Below are 12,106 nucleotides of genomic sequence, written 5' to 3' on the forward strand. Positions count from 1 at the left end.
TTCACTTTCAGCAACGCTTTATTTCAATGTCAAATGATTTTGGAAAATTACATAAAATATGAATCACTTTCACATCTCTCATTTTATTCGCAACACAGTGTACTGGTCATATTGAACCATACATTTAAAAAAAAAAAAACAAGTATGGCTGACAGGCGTATGACGCATCCACACACATGATGTGTAAAATGTTAAACACATGGTTACAAACTGATTTAGAGAGCTTTTTTTTTCTTGAGGCTGTTTTTGTGAGACACACTGTGCTGAGCATTGCACCGCCTGAGCCGCAGACTCCAGTGCCTGCTCTCACAACTCTATAATTAGCCAGGGTCTAATCTGAGGTTGGATTTTGGTGGTGAGGCTCATGAAGAATCTCTGTTCTGTTACCTTGAACCCACTCACCAACCACACCAGAACATTACAGATTTATTTAGATAGCAAAAGTGACTGCAAGTACACTATAATTTAAGGTTGTGACTTTGGTTAGAGAAAACAAAAAAGGTCTGAAATGTTATTTTACTGGATTGTATTAATAATGCTCCTTGGGAGTGACTCTATCGGCCTCCATGGACTTCCTGTGTGAATGGGATCACAACTCCCACTTCACGGATACAAACATGTGACTGATGTCCCCAGTCGAGAGTAAACAGAATGAGGAGTTATTGAATAAAGTGCTTAGCTTTATTTAGTTTTGCAAGCACTTTGGATCATCACACGTTTCTCGTGATTAGCACCAATGAAAATGTCCACGCATCAACGCACGCATGTAAAGAGAACGATACCTCTTTATAAAGTGCACAGGGTGCGTGCAAACACACACACACACAAACACACACCAATACTGCACAGAAAACCACAGTGGCTGGGCCATGGAAAGGCGGATGTGCTTATGGTCTTGACAAATGGTACATGGTGAGGTGGGGATGAGCCTTTGTGCCCAAAATCTGTAAACCTCCCCACACGTCATCCCCTTCCCCCTGACCCCCGAGTGTGTCGCTTGAGGCTTTCGAGGAGGAGCCACCGCGCCTGTGGTGTCAGCACTGATGGGCCAGGGACTAAAGGTCAGGAGAGGGGGTCAGAGGTCACGGTCATGTTGAGCCCGGACGCCCTCTGGTCTGCAGACTACTGAAGTGCGCCTCCCTCAGGACTCTGTTGATGTAGTCGTAAGAGACACTGTTGCCGTCGCCATGGAAACCATGCTGCAAGGAGCTATTGGAGTCTTCGGGCTTTGGGCTGAGGGAGTACTGGTTGATGCAGTTGTTCTGGCTGTGTATGCACGGCCTGGTGGTTGCCACTATTGCTCTCTCTGGACTGCTGATCCCGTTACTGCTGTCGCTGCTGGAAGACTGCAAAACCAGAGAGGAGACAGGCTGTGAATTGTAGCCGCATGGATGGACGCAGAAGCTGTAAATAAAACATCCTGTGCTTTTCCTGACAGTGGTGCATTGCATATGCGATGCAGAGTCAAATGTATTTATACGCATGATGCCAGGCTGCTTGCTCTATCTATAAATCCCAATGTGCTTCACATTAGATAGAGAATAAATGACCTTGGCAGTTTCGTCCTGTCCCCAAAGAAGACTTTTATCACAAACCTAAATCTGTGTGATGATCCAAAGGTGGATGTAATGATGAATTCAGTCTCACCTCTGAATCCAAATCTGACACAAACAGGCTGGGACCCCCTCCTGACCTCTTGGCCTGAGGACTCAGCTGTTGGTCCTCCTCACTGTCACAGCTACGGTGTCGTTTCCTGCGCGAAGCAGAAATGGAAAGGAACAGAAAGTGTTGTGAGTGCAGGGGACAGTGGAGTGAACATAAAAGTGAAGAGTGAGAGTGTGACAGACACGATGCAGGCAGGGGGAGCGAGAGATGGGGCGGAGAATGAAAGACTATCAAAAAGAGAGAACATGAAGAGGAACCAAAAATAGCACCTCACACTCAGGCAGTTACATGATCAGACATGTGGCACTCCCATTATGTGAACACACTGATTAACATACCATCCCTGGGGTCTATATAGAGATTTCACATAGTGTGGATATTATATTGGTCCGGCTTTAACAGATGTCTAGATTTTGGTTTTAGATTAATATGTGTAGTATATGATCTAGTTAAGATGTGGCATTACAATAAAATGATACAGTTATCTATTGTAATGTTGTCTGTAATGATGAGCCTGTATTCATGACGAAGATGTGTTAAAATGGTTACCTGCTGTCAGTCAGCATTTCTGCAATCTTGACGGGTGTTATTTGGCAAAGAGAAAGGTTGACACTCCTTGTGAGCCGAACTGAGATATCCTCCTTTAAAGCTTTGGCGATGTCACAGCTCCACGACCATTTTGTAGAAACTCAGCACAGCAGGCTTCCTCTCATCTCATCACAAAGTCTAGGATGTGTGATAGTGAGCAATCTCCAGACGGCTGAAGCACAGGTCGCCGTAGGAAAGCACAACCCTCAGCTGTGGGTTAGTTCAGACCTGTCACAGATCCAAGTCCAGTCCGCCCTGCCTGCCTGCCTACGCCTCGGTGGCGGAACAAACTGCTGCTGGGCGTCTGAAAGCTAACCGGCTAACTACCAGGTATTCTCGTTTACGCAGTGAAGTCTCGAGGAGCTCCAGGCATGACAGCAAAAAAGGAGCAAGCTAGCCTGCTAGCTGCTAACGTTATATCAGCTGCCTGTCAAGCTAACTACTTCGGCTAACTACCGCTGCACTATGCTAACTCAAAGTTCTTCCGCTTTCGTATTCCGTCCGTCCACTTGCCGTTAATAGCGGTTAACTGTTGCCTGTACTTGACAGCACTCCGACGCGAGAAACTCAATAACTAAAGTTTAAAATACATTAAATTTTAATGTTGTCCGAAGTGAGATAAGCGACACGACAAGATTGTTTGGTGTGACATCGCAGCGAGGCTTGACTTCTTTGCTGGTCGTCAATGTTTCCAAAGTCAGAAGCTCCGCCCCTGTGTTTACCTGACGTCATCGGGATCAGTGCAAGGCGGAAATGGCTTCCGGTGTCAACACGGTTAACTGCGTGTCTACGGTGGGGCATTATATCCTTTATTTTCACGAATAAGTTAATTAATTTGTCATAAAAGGATTATGATAGAGTCTCCAGGACATGCTTTTGTGCCGTTAAACGGAAGTGTAGGTTTTATAATATTTTTATTAATGTGTGTAAAGATATAGCTTTTTCATTTCACACTAACACTTGCTTGTTGATTTTGTTTATCTGTTTTTTTTTCTGCAGCTACTTCTGCTATTTCACATAGTCTCATTGTGTTGTATTTTACACACTTGCATACATTTCTATCCAATATTCTGTGTGTATATTGTCTGATATTTTCTCTGACATATTACACCTTTTCCTACAAATGGGCATTGTTCAGATTTTCATTGTCACACCATTTTTGTCATATGCATCCACAGGTAGCCATAAGGGAGTGATATTCTTTCAGGATTCACAGTAATTCACACAACCTCCACATCCTCACTGGTAAGTCAGGGAGTCCATCAGTCTTTGCTAGACTTTTTTGTGCTATATTTATTTGGGGGGTTTGGCCATGCCTATAGGTGGATTACTGCACAGGCCCAAAGGGCACAGGTCCAAGGGCCTAAAGTGTCAGGGGACCCCCTGGTCTTTACCTGCAAAATGTCACTTATATTAACACGTAATGGCGAGGAAGAGACTCAAAGTCACCACAAAAGAACTGCTAAGTGACACAAAACAACTGCACAAAAATGGCAAAACAACCATAAAGAGACACAAAACAACAAAAAATGACACAGAAGTACCTCAAGGAGACAAAAAATTACCCCAAAAAGACCCAAACAACTACAAAAAGACACAAAACAACCATAAGGAGACACAAAATGAATACAAAGAGACTCAAAGGACTAAAAAACGACAACATTTTCATCCAATATTCTGTATATATATTGTCTGATATTTTCTGTAACATACATTTTCCTTTGTTAGCAGGATCTTATTTGACTGCTACAACTGGGCATTGTCCAATTTTCATTGTCACATTATCACACCATTTTTGTCATATACATCCATAGGTAGCCATAATGGAGTGATACCTCTTTCAAGGTTAAATAACAGTAACTTGCACAACCTTCAGATCCTCACCGGTAAGTTAGGTAGTCCATCACTCCTAGCTAGATTTCATTGTGCTACATTTATTGGGGGGGTTGGCCACACCAGGCATAGGTCCAGGGGCCCAAAGTGTCAGGGGGACCCCTGGTCTTCGCCTGCAAAGTGTCACTTAAATTAATGTACAACAGACTCACAATCACCACGAAAAGAATATGAAGAGATTCAAAAGGAGCTGCTAAGTGACACAAAATAACTACAAAAACTGGTAAAACAACCATGAAGACATACAAAACAGCGACAAAGATACACAAAACAACCACAAGGAGACATAACATGACTACAGAGAGACACAAAACAACCAAAAAAATGACACAAAATTACCTCAAAGACACCCAAATGACCACAAAAGACACAAAACAACCAGAAGCAGACACAAAGAGACACAGATGGACTCTTATTTGGTTGCTACAAAGGTTCACATGACTGGGCATAGATCAAATTTTTATTGTCACACCAATTTTTCATAAGCATCCATAGAAAGTCTTAGGGCAGTGATACTCAACCCACAGCCTGCAAGCCAAATCTGGCCCACAACAGAGTGCGCACTGACCATTTTCTAATTGACAATGAGAAAAAAAAATGTTCACACTGGGAATATTTTTTTGTACTTTGAATGTTAATAAGGTGCCAGAGTGCTTAAAAACGTCAGAATATAGCTTGTTTATCAATTAAAGTTGCAGGGGTGGATCCCCAGGACCCCCTGACAGAGATCCAGGCTAAGTCCTGAATGTCCTTAAATTCTATAAACGCCCCTGTGTACACCTGACCTGTGTGAGACTACACAGATAAGTGAGCACAGAAAATGCTGAAAAGTTAAAAACAGGGAATTCAGTCAATATATATATTGATAAACAAGATCAATATTTGTTCATTAACTGGCTCCTGGCCTGTCATTTTCAACAAGTGGCCCCTGGGTAAAGCAAGTTGAGTGTCCCTGTCAGAAAATGATCTCTATGTGACAGCAAAGCTATGTTGAACATTTCACCTTGACTTCATCAGTAACATCTTGATCATGTATATCTTTCCTTCAGATGAGGGTGATCCAACACTCAGTGGAGACACTGCAAACAGCTTTGGTCTCCAATCGTCAGGACTTGATTAAACACTACAGCAAGTACACAGAGAAAGAAAGGCAGCTTCTGGAGGAAGCATTCCACCCAGGGCAGCCGGGTTCCCTTTTCCAACTCATCACAGTGCACTCTGACTCAGACTGGATCTCCGCTCACCCTGAGGAGCCGCAAGACTTTGAGGGCTTCTACAGAGACCCTTACCGCAAGGTCCCTAATGCAAGCTGCAATACTATTTATATTCAAACCATAGGTGAGTGTGCTTCTGTCTAGCACGGAGAGAGTCTCTGTATTCCTCAGTCCTTGTGAAGTATGTGGGAGCGTGTGTGAAAATGTTTGCACAGCACTAGCCACAATAAGATGTCCTTTTTTGCTATTTCTGAATGCCAGTACACAATCCATTCAAATAAACATGTCACTATAGTGCACTAAATGACCAAAACAGTACAAGACATGACAGAAACTACATTTAAACAATGGTATGGTCTATACAAATGGGTGAGGCATGTACAGTATGCTGTACAGCAGGTTTCTGGACTTCTTACAGAGGTGGCTGCCTGGTATCAATTCTACGCTATGTTTCTTGTAGGGTCCTTTGGGGAGGCAGGGCCCCAGACAGACCAGTATGTGGAGTGGCTCAGAGAGTACTGCCAGGCCTTCTTCTATGGGCTCTCTGTCAAGTTGCTGCCAGCGGTTACTGTGGCTGAAACAGGATGCTCTTTCAGGGTTAACAGTTACTCGCACAACCTTCAGATCCTCACTGGTAAGTTAGAGAGTACATCGCTTTTACCTAGACTTCATTGTACAATATGTATTTGGGGGGGGGGGGGGGGGGTTGGCCACACTCATAGATGGATTACTGAACGAGCCTACTGGGCACAGGCCCAGGAGCTCAAAGTGTAAGGGGACCCGTACACGTACTGACCAGGAGCACCAAAAGACTAAAGATGCAAAAGGATCTAAAATGTGAAACAAAACAACTACAAAATCTGGCAAAACAACCATTAAGAGACACAAAATGACCACAAAAAGACATAAAATTACCTCAAGGAGACAAAAAACTACCGCAAAGAGACCCAGACAACCACAAAAAGACACAAAACAACCATAGCAAGACACGTAATGACGCCAAAGAGACCCAAACCCCCCCCAAAATATGCATAACAACTACAAAGACAAGCAAAACTACCCCAAAGTCTGTGTGTCTTGCTCCTGTGCAGGCGAGGTGGTGGGTCCCTTTGTCTCATAAACTGCCCACAGCCACGCTCCATGTAGAAATGCAAGAGGATGAAGTGTAAAATGCAGTGATCTCCAACTGGACTATGCAAGACTTTACTTTGTTATTAATGTTTTCTTGTGAAATTTAGGTGACCTGCTACGATTCCTGGGAAACAGGAAACCTGAAGATGCTTTCTGTATTGTTGGAATCACAATGATCGACCTCTACCCCAAAGACTCGTGGAACTTTGTCTTTGGACAGGCTTCTCTCAGCATGGGTGAGATTTTACCACAAAGACTTAACTTAATAATAATAATAATAATAATAATAATACTCCTGTGCATCTAAACAAACTGTTAATCTGTTAAAATAAACTGTTATGTCGAGGACAATGTCAAAGAAGAGAAAGACACTGCTTGACAGTCAAAGTGTATCATACACCTATTCAAGAGAATCGGTAATGTGGTTGAGCTGCCACTAGATGGTGCTAAAGTAAAATACATACAGCTTTGTCATCGACATCCTCGCTGTTATGTCTCAACTGTGTTTGCAGGAATGGGTGTTTTCAGCTTTGCCAGGTATGACGACAACTTCTACAGCAGGAATTATGCTGGGATGCTGAAGAAGAAGCTTCAGCCAAAGCAGAGGGACTACTCTGTGTTTGACGGATATTACACTCCCCCTATCACTAGCACACTGCTGCTTCGATCCTGCAAGGTTACTAACAAACACACTCAACCACTCACTCAATTTTGGTACTATGAACCTCTGAGTGGTCCTGCCAAAGGTCGTCCACACATTCACTTTTATCAATACTGCTGATAAGTACTGCTGGTTGTTTTTTTGTTTTTGTTTTTTGTCAGAAAACTCTAATGTAAGATATGTCTTTCCAGACAATGACCCATGAGATCGGCCATATGTTTGGAATAAAGCATTGCCAGTGGTTGACCTGTGTCATGCAGGGCTCCAACCACCTGGAGGAGTCTGATCGAAGGCCGCTGGATTTCTGTCCCATCTGCCTTCGTAAGCTACAGAGCGCTATCGGCTTTAACATCACAGACCGATACAAGGTAATACCAACATAACTTCATATAAAACTTGAACTTGTGATGATGAACCCAAATTCATCATTTTAATTCCTTTTTTACAGTATACACATACAAACAACATAGTGCTGCTCTGGTGTTAAAATGAGAGCAACATGATTACGTCCTTGTTAAGACAGCACCGTCATGACATTCATTCCCAATGACAGGTTGAATTTTAACCGTAATATGAATATTAGCTCTAGTAAGTATGCTAATGTTAATCTGTGATCAACAGGCCCTATTGCAGTGGATTGGTCAGAGTCAAATGTCCAGACCAGAGGAGGCCTCTGCCTGTCAGTCTGTGCTCCACTTCCCCAAACCCACTGAAGCTTTTCAGACATCCAGACTGTGGCTTTACAGGTGCCTGGACATACTAGGAAATAGTGCGGTATAGTGCTCATCCAAAAATCTGTATAAGTTCAGGATATGCATGCAACAGCTCTCACCTCGATACCCTGCAAAAATATGTGCTGAACATTCTTACTGCTGTTTGTTAAACAGAATCTTAATTATGTTTATGGCTGTTGCGGACCATTTCAGAATGACTACATAGCTCACTAGAGACACTGTTAGGTGTATATTGAGTTGTATTGGTTTGACAATGTTAAAGGGCACTTGTGTTTCCAGGCAGAGTGAATCGCTGAGTTTAGATAATGTTTCTAAACTAAAGATGCAATGTGTACATAAAATATATTTTAATGTGAAAGTTTGTTACAAATACAAGAGCAGTTGAATAAGTTGCTTTAAGGTTGAACTTTACAAAAACAAAACCTTTACACTTTGAGTGATGAAATCACTCTGTTGCTTTATTGTGATTTAACACATTTTCATTACAAAAATAGATTAAATCTGACATATCACATAACACTGTATCAAATCAAATAAAAAACACTTTTACTCACATGATCTCCTGAGCTTTATGTTATTTCTATAACACTTGTTACAGAATTTGTGCAAATTATTTTACTGCTACAGTTACATCAGTGTTTCTGGCACTTGTTAAGGTATCATCACCAGCAGGTAATTAGTTCATCAGGTATCAGTGTTGCATTTTGCTTCTGGAATATCTGAAACTGTAGGTGTCCATTGCAGACATGTCCATACTTTCCAGGCACATCTCTCACGATTGTTCATTAAAGGACCAGCATGTAGGATTTAGTGGCATCTAGTGGTGAGGCTGCAGATCACAATCAACTGACAACACTTCCTTCACCTCTCCGTTTTTGTGTGAGAGACCCGAGACCCAACCTGGGTCCATGTTTTGCTATGGTCAACAGGTCTGGGTCTGGTCCCATGCTATTACCACAGGTCCCACGTCTGTTTATCATTGTGAGTAATACCCAAGTGGATCCAAGAAGACCAATAATTAGCACTGCTGACCAGAGAAACGCCTAAGTGTGTGTAATGTGTGATGTTTAGGCTGACTTAGGATCAGATAACAATAGCTAAAATGAGGTGAAAAAAACATTGAGCAGTAGCGCCAGCGAGTTGGAGGCGAACCGGAGGAAAGGTGGGTAGTGAGCCCGACAATACTCAAATTGATGTTACATGAAAACCCCTTTTGTTTCTCTTGGTTGATGGAGACTTACGGCCTAAAGGAATATAAATGATTGAGGAATGGACACATTCATACTTTATGGCTTCTTCAAAGTTAGTCACCACTTTTTTCATCTCTCTCTGTTGCCATAAAATGGACTCAACGACTGAACTGTGGAGAATCTAACCAGGTGAAGCATGCCCATATAAACTTAAAAGAACGAGAGGACCTGACCCAATGGTGTCAGAACAACATACTCCTCAATGTCAGCAAGACTAAGGAGCTTACAGCGGACTTTGGGAAGAAACTACACTCCACTTAATATCAGTGGGTCCTCAGTGAAGAAAGAGCGGACAGCTTCAAGTACCGTTGTGTCCACATTACTGAAGGCCTGACTTGGACACAGCATACTGACTCGGTGAGAAAGGCAAGGCAGAGACTGTGGACCATGGATGCTTGGGAAAATTCCAGGTATCCCCTCAAATACTGAGGAACTTATGCTCCTGCAGCATTAAGACAGGGAATATCACTACTGCGAAGAGTGGTTCATTCAGCTGAACACACTACAGGTGCTTCTCTATCCTGCTTAAAGGATGTTAACACCAGGCGCAGCAAAAGTTAAGAAAAGGAGGGGTGACCTAGTAGGTCACCAGGGACAGCGTGTCCCATTAAGGCTCACTGTACCGACCTGGGTTCAAGTATGTCCCAGGGCCTTGCTGCAAGTCCTCTCATTTTATATTTCTCTCTCTTTCACTGTCAATAAAGCATGAATAATGCCCAATAATATCTTAGGTAAGCCAGGAAAATTATTGCGGATCCCAGCCACCCAGATAACCACCTTTGCTCACTGCTGAGGTCGGGAAGAAGGTAATGGGCCCAGCACTAAAAGGCTCAGGAAGAGCTTCTACCGTCAGGCCACAAGGATCCTAAATAAGAGTACTGCCCTAAAACTGCCCAATCATACAAGCATATTCATTATTACAGTGTTTTTTATGCACAAATTAAAGGAACTGTATCTTATGATTCCATAGGACAACAAAAGGTTAAGCGTGTTTGTGCGCTTGATCTTAGCGGCTTAAAACTATCGTAAACTGGTCACTGGGAGGAATTACAACAACTCACATACAACAACAACAAAATAAGTGACAGTACAATAAAATTAAAATAGATATCTAAAACATTATTAAATATTACAAACAGTAATGTTGTATCTAACATTAAGAACATTTTAGTGGTAACAGCATTTTTTGGTAGCAATTTTTATTTAAGGATTTGTCGGGTCTATAAAGTAAAACAGAGTCCAAGGTCTCTTTTCTCTCGGACATGCACCGGGTCAGATCTGTAATATCTCAGTCAATAACAAGTTGGGTAAATATAATTGTAAAAATGATCAGGTCCAGTCAGTTCTGTCATTTTGGATCTGTGAAGACCTTTAATAGAAAGAACCTATGGTGGCCTTCACTTCACTGTGTTTGGCATATCCTTTCTGGGCTACTGTAGAAAACATAGCAGGACTCATGGAGGAGGACCCACTCCCTACGTAGATACGAAGGGTTCTAAGCTAAAAAATGAAAACATGGACAGAAATATTATACCCCATTTCTGCCAATAGATCTCCCTAAATCCTACACACTGGACCTTTAAAGCAAGACTACATCAAAACCATACTTACATTAATCTAATTTAAAAGTGTAAACTTTTTAAATTAGTATTGACTCTGAAAAAAACAGTGTGGTACATTAGGTATGTAAGGCACGATTGTTACATACATATTGTAGTGTAAAAGTTCTACAGATTGCTCTCAGAGCCCAGACCTAAAACAGCAGATCATCAACACTTTTGTTCTTTCTCTTCACCATTTTCATGTCTCTTGAGCACTTGCCAGCTGTACTCTTTAGATACTATTTTACCCTCATATGGCTTGACCCTTTTATTACCCTTATCCTTATCTTATTGCCTCAAGCAAAGCGTATGACCTCCTGGCCATCTTTTGTGGCTTCCGCCTGGTCATCTACGGCAGAGCAGTCCTGGGGACTTTCACTTCCTTTGTCCGGTTCATGCGCTGCACTTTGTTCCTTTGACGCCCCTTCCCTTTGATGTACCTCTTCGGGGTGTTTTGAGTTCTTCCTCCTACAGAGTAATCCTCTCTTAGCAGGTTTGACCAAACCCAGGAACAGGGCACTGAGTCCCATGCCGACTGCACAGGAGTAGAAGGCAGATCCATAGTTCTGAGTCACATCCACCAGCACACCTAGGGACAAAAGGAAAGGAAGCATTGAAAGGAGCACTCCAACGCACTACTTGGCATGACCGGTACAACTCAGCCTGTGGAAACAGTCGTATAATGTCTTCTGGGGCTTAGAAATGACCCCATTGGTGTCATTGTGATGTCAGTGGGGTTATTCTAGCTTGGGCATGAAAATTTTGACAGTGTCTGCTGACAAACTAAAATGTAGAGTTTATAGGACATTTACAAAGCTATTCATTTGCATTTTGGGACATGTAGGATCCAATGTAGACATTTCGGCATCTGCTGCACCATATTTGACCATTCTTTTAGTCAATCTGTCTCTTGCAAGACCCTAAAGTTTATGGAGGTGCAGTACTAAAAAAAATGGAATAGCCCTTCAAAGCAGTGGTTCCCAACTGGTCCAGCCACAGTCAAAATTTCTCCTTAGTCGTTAGTTCAAGGTCCACACAGTTTAATACATTCAGCGTCATACTTGTTAAGTTTAGCAATGCAGTTGGGCTAGTTTGCTGTCTCTGTCAAGTAGCTGTCAGTTAGTCTCTTACGCTACGGCAGAAAATGGCACTTCAAAATAAAAGCTCTGTACCAGAAATTCACTGTACGTCAAAATAAAGTTTTCTACATATTTGACACATTTGCAAGTCACTTGTGGTCCATTCAGGATAGACCCCCACTTTTGGACTGGGACCCACCAGTTAGGAACCACTGACTTAAAGCAGACAACAGCTATTTTACTATCAAGCCTGTATAAAGATGATATATCTGACATTACTGTCAGTGTCA

General features: G+C 42.3%; 3 protein-coding genes across 6 annotated transcripts in view; 1 reads left to right on the forward strand and 2 right to left on the reverse strand.

The window, feature by feature from the left end:
• On the reverse strand, positions 1-2,940 carry LOC117247340 (protein VCF1). The gene is made up of 3 exons (XM_033611838.2): positions 2,215-2,940; positions 1,648-1,753; positions 1-1,346 (listed from the first exon to the last, which is right to left on the reverse strand). The coding sequence occupies exons 1-3, from the start codon at positions 2,229-2,231 to the stop codon at positions 1,089-1,091; spliced, it is 381 nt and encodes a 126-aa protein (XP_033467729.1). The 5' UTR covers positions 2,232-2,940; the 3' UTR covers positions 1-1,088.
• Positions 2,916-8,439, forward strand: amz2 (archaelysin family metallopeptidase 2). Of its 2 annotated transcripts, none has more exons than XM_033611834.2 (8): positions 2,916-3,045; positions 3,432-3,498; positions 5,196-5,484; positions 5,821-5,994; positions 6,599-6,727; positions 7,004-7,167; positions 7,344-7,520; positions 7,774-8,439. In XM_033611834.2, exons 3-8 carry the CDS (start codon positions 5,196-5,198, stop codon positions 7,930-7,932), a joined length of 1,092 nt encoding a protein of 363 aa, XP_033467725.1. In that variant the 5' UTR covers positions 2,916-3,045; positions 3,432-3,498; the 3' UTR covers positions 7,933-8,439. The 2 variants fall into 2 exon arrangements, with proteins under 2 accessions (XP_033467725.1, XP_033467726.1); XM_033611835.2 differs by having other exon boundaries at positions 3,015-3,149.
• LOC117247337 (monocarboxylate transporter 7) overlaps positions 8,318-12,106 on the reverse strand; it is a 10,875-nt gene continuing 7,086 nt past the window's right edge. For all 3 annotated transcript variants that reach the window (XM_033611829.2, XM_033611827.2, XM_078163256.1), the window contains one exon: positions 8,318-11,326. In XM_033611829.2, coding sequence (XP_033467720.2) covers positions 11,034-11,326 — 293 coding nt within the window. In that variant the 3' untranslated portion in view covers positions 8,318-11,033. The remainder of the gene's footprint in view (positions 11,327-12,106) is intronic.

This window comes from Epinephelus lanceolatus, chromosome 21 (assembly GCF_041903045.1).
Source record: "Epinephelus lanceolatus isolate andai-2023 chromosome 21, ASM4190304v1, whole genome shotgun sequence".
Lineage (NCBI taxonomy): Eukaryota > Metazoa > Chordata > Actinopteri > Perciformes > Serranidae > Epinephelus > Epinephelus lanceolatus.

What these genes read in the sequence shown, in the direction of transcription:
- amz2 (XM_033611834.2), top strand. Translation starts at nt 5,196, where the DNA reads ATGAGGGTGATCCAACACTCAGTGGAGACACTGCAAACAGCTTTGGTC. An exon ending in CAACCTTCAGATCCTCACTG is followed by an intron (nt 5,995 to 6,598) that starts GTAAGTTAGAGA and finishes TGTGAAATTTAG; the next exon opens with GTGACCTGCTACGATTCCTG. An exon ending in TGCTGCTTCGATCCTGCAAG is followed by an intron (nt 7,168 to 7,343) that starts GTTACTAACAAA and finishes ATGTCTTTCCAG; the next exon opens with ACAATGACCCATGAGATCGG.
- LOC117247340 (XM_033611838.2), bottom strand. An exon ending in TGTCAGATTTGGATTCAGAG is followed by an intron (nt 1,347 to 1,647) that starts GTGAGACTGAAT and finishes CTGGTTTTGCAG; the next exon opens with TCTTCCAGCAGCGACAGCAG.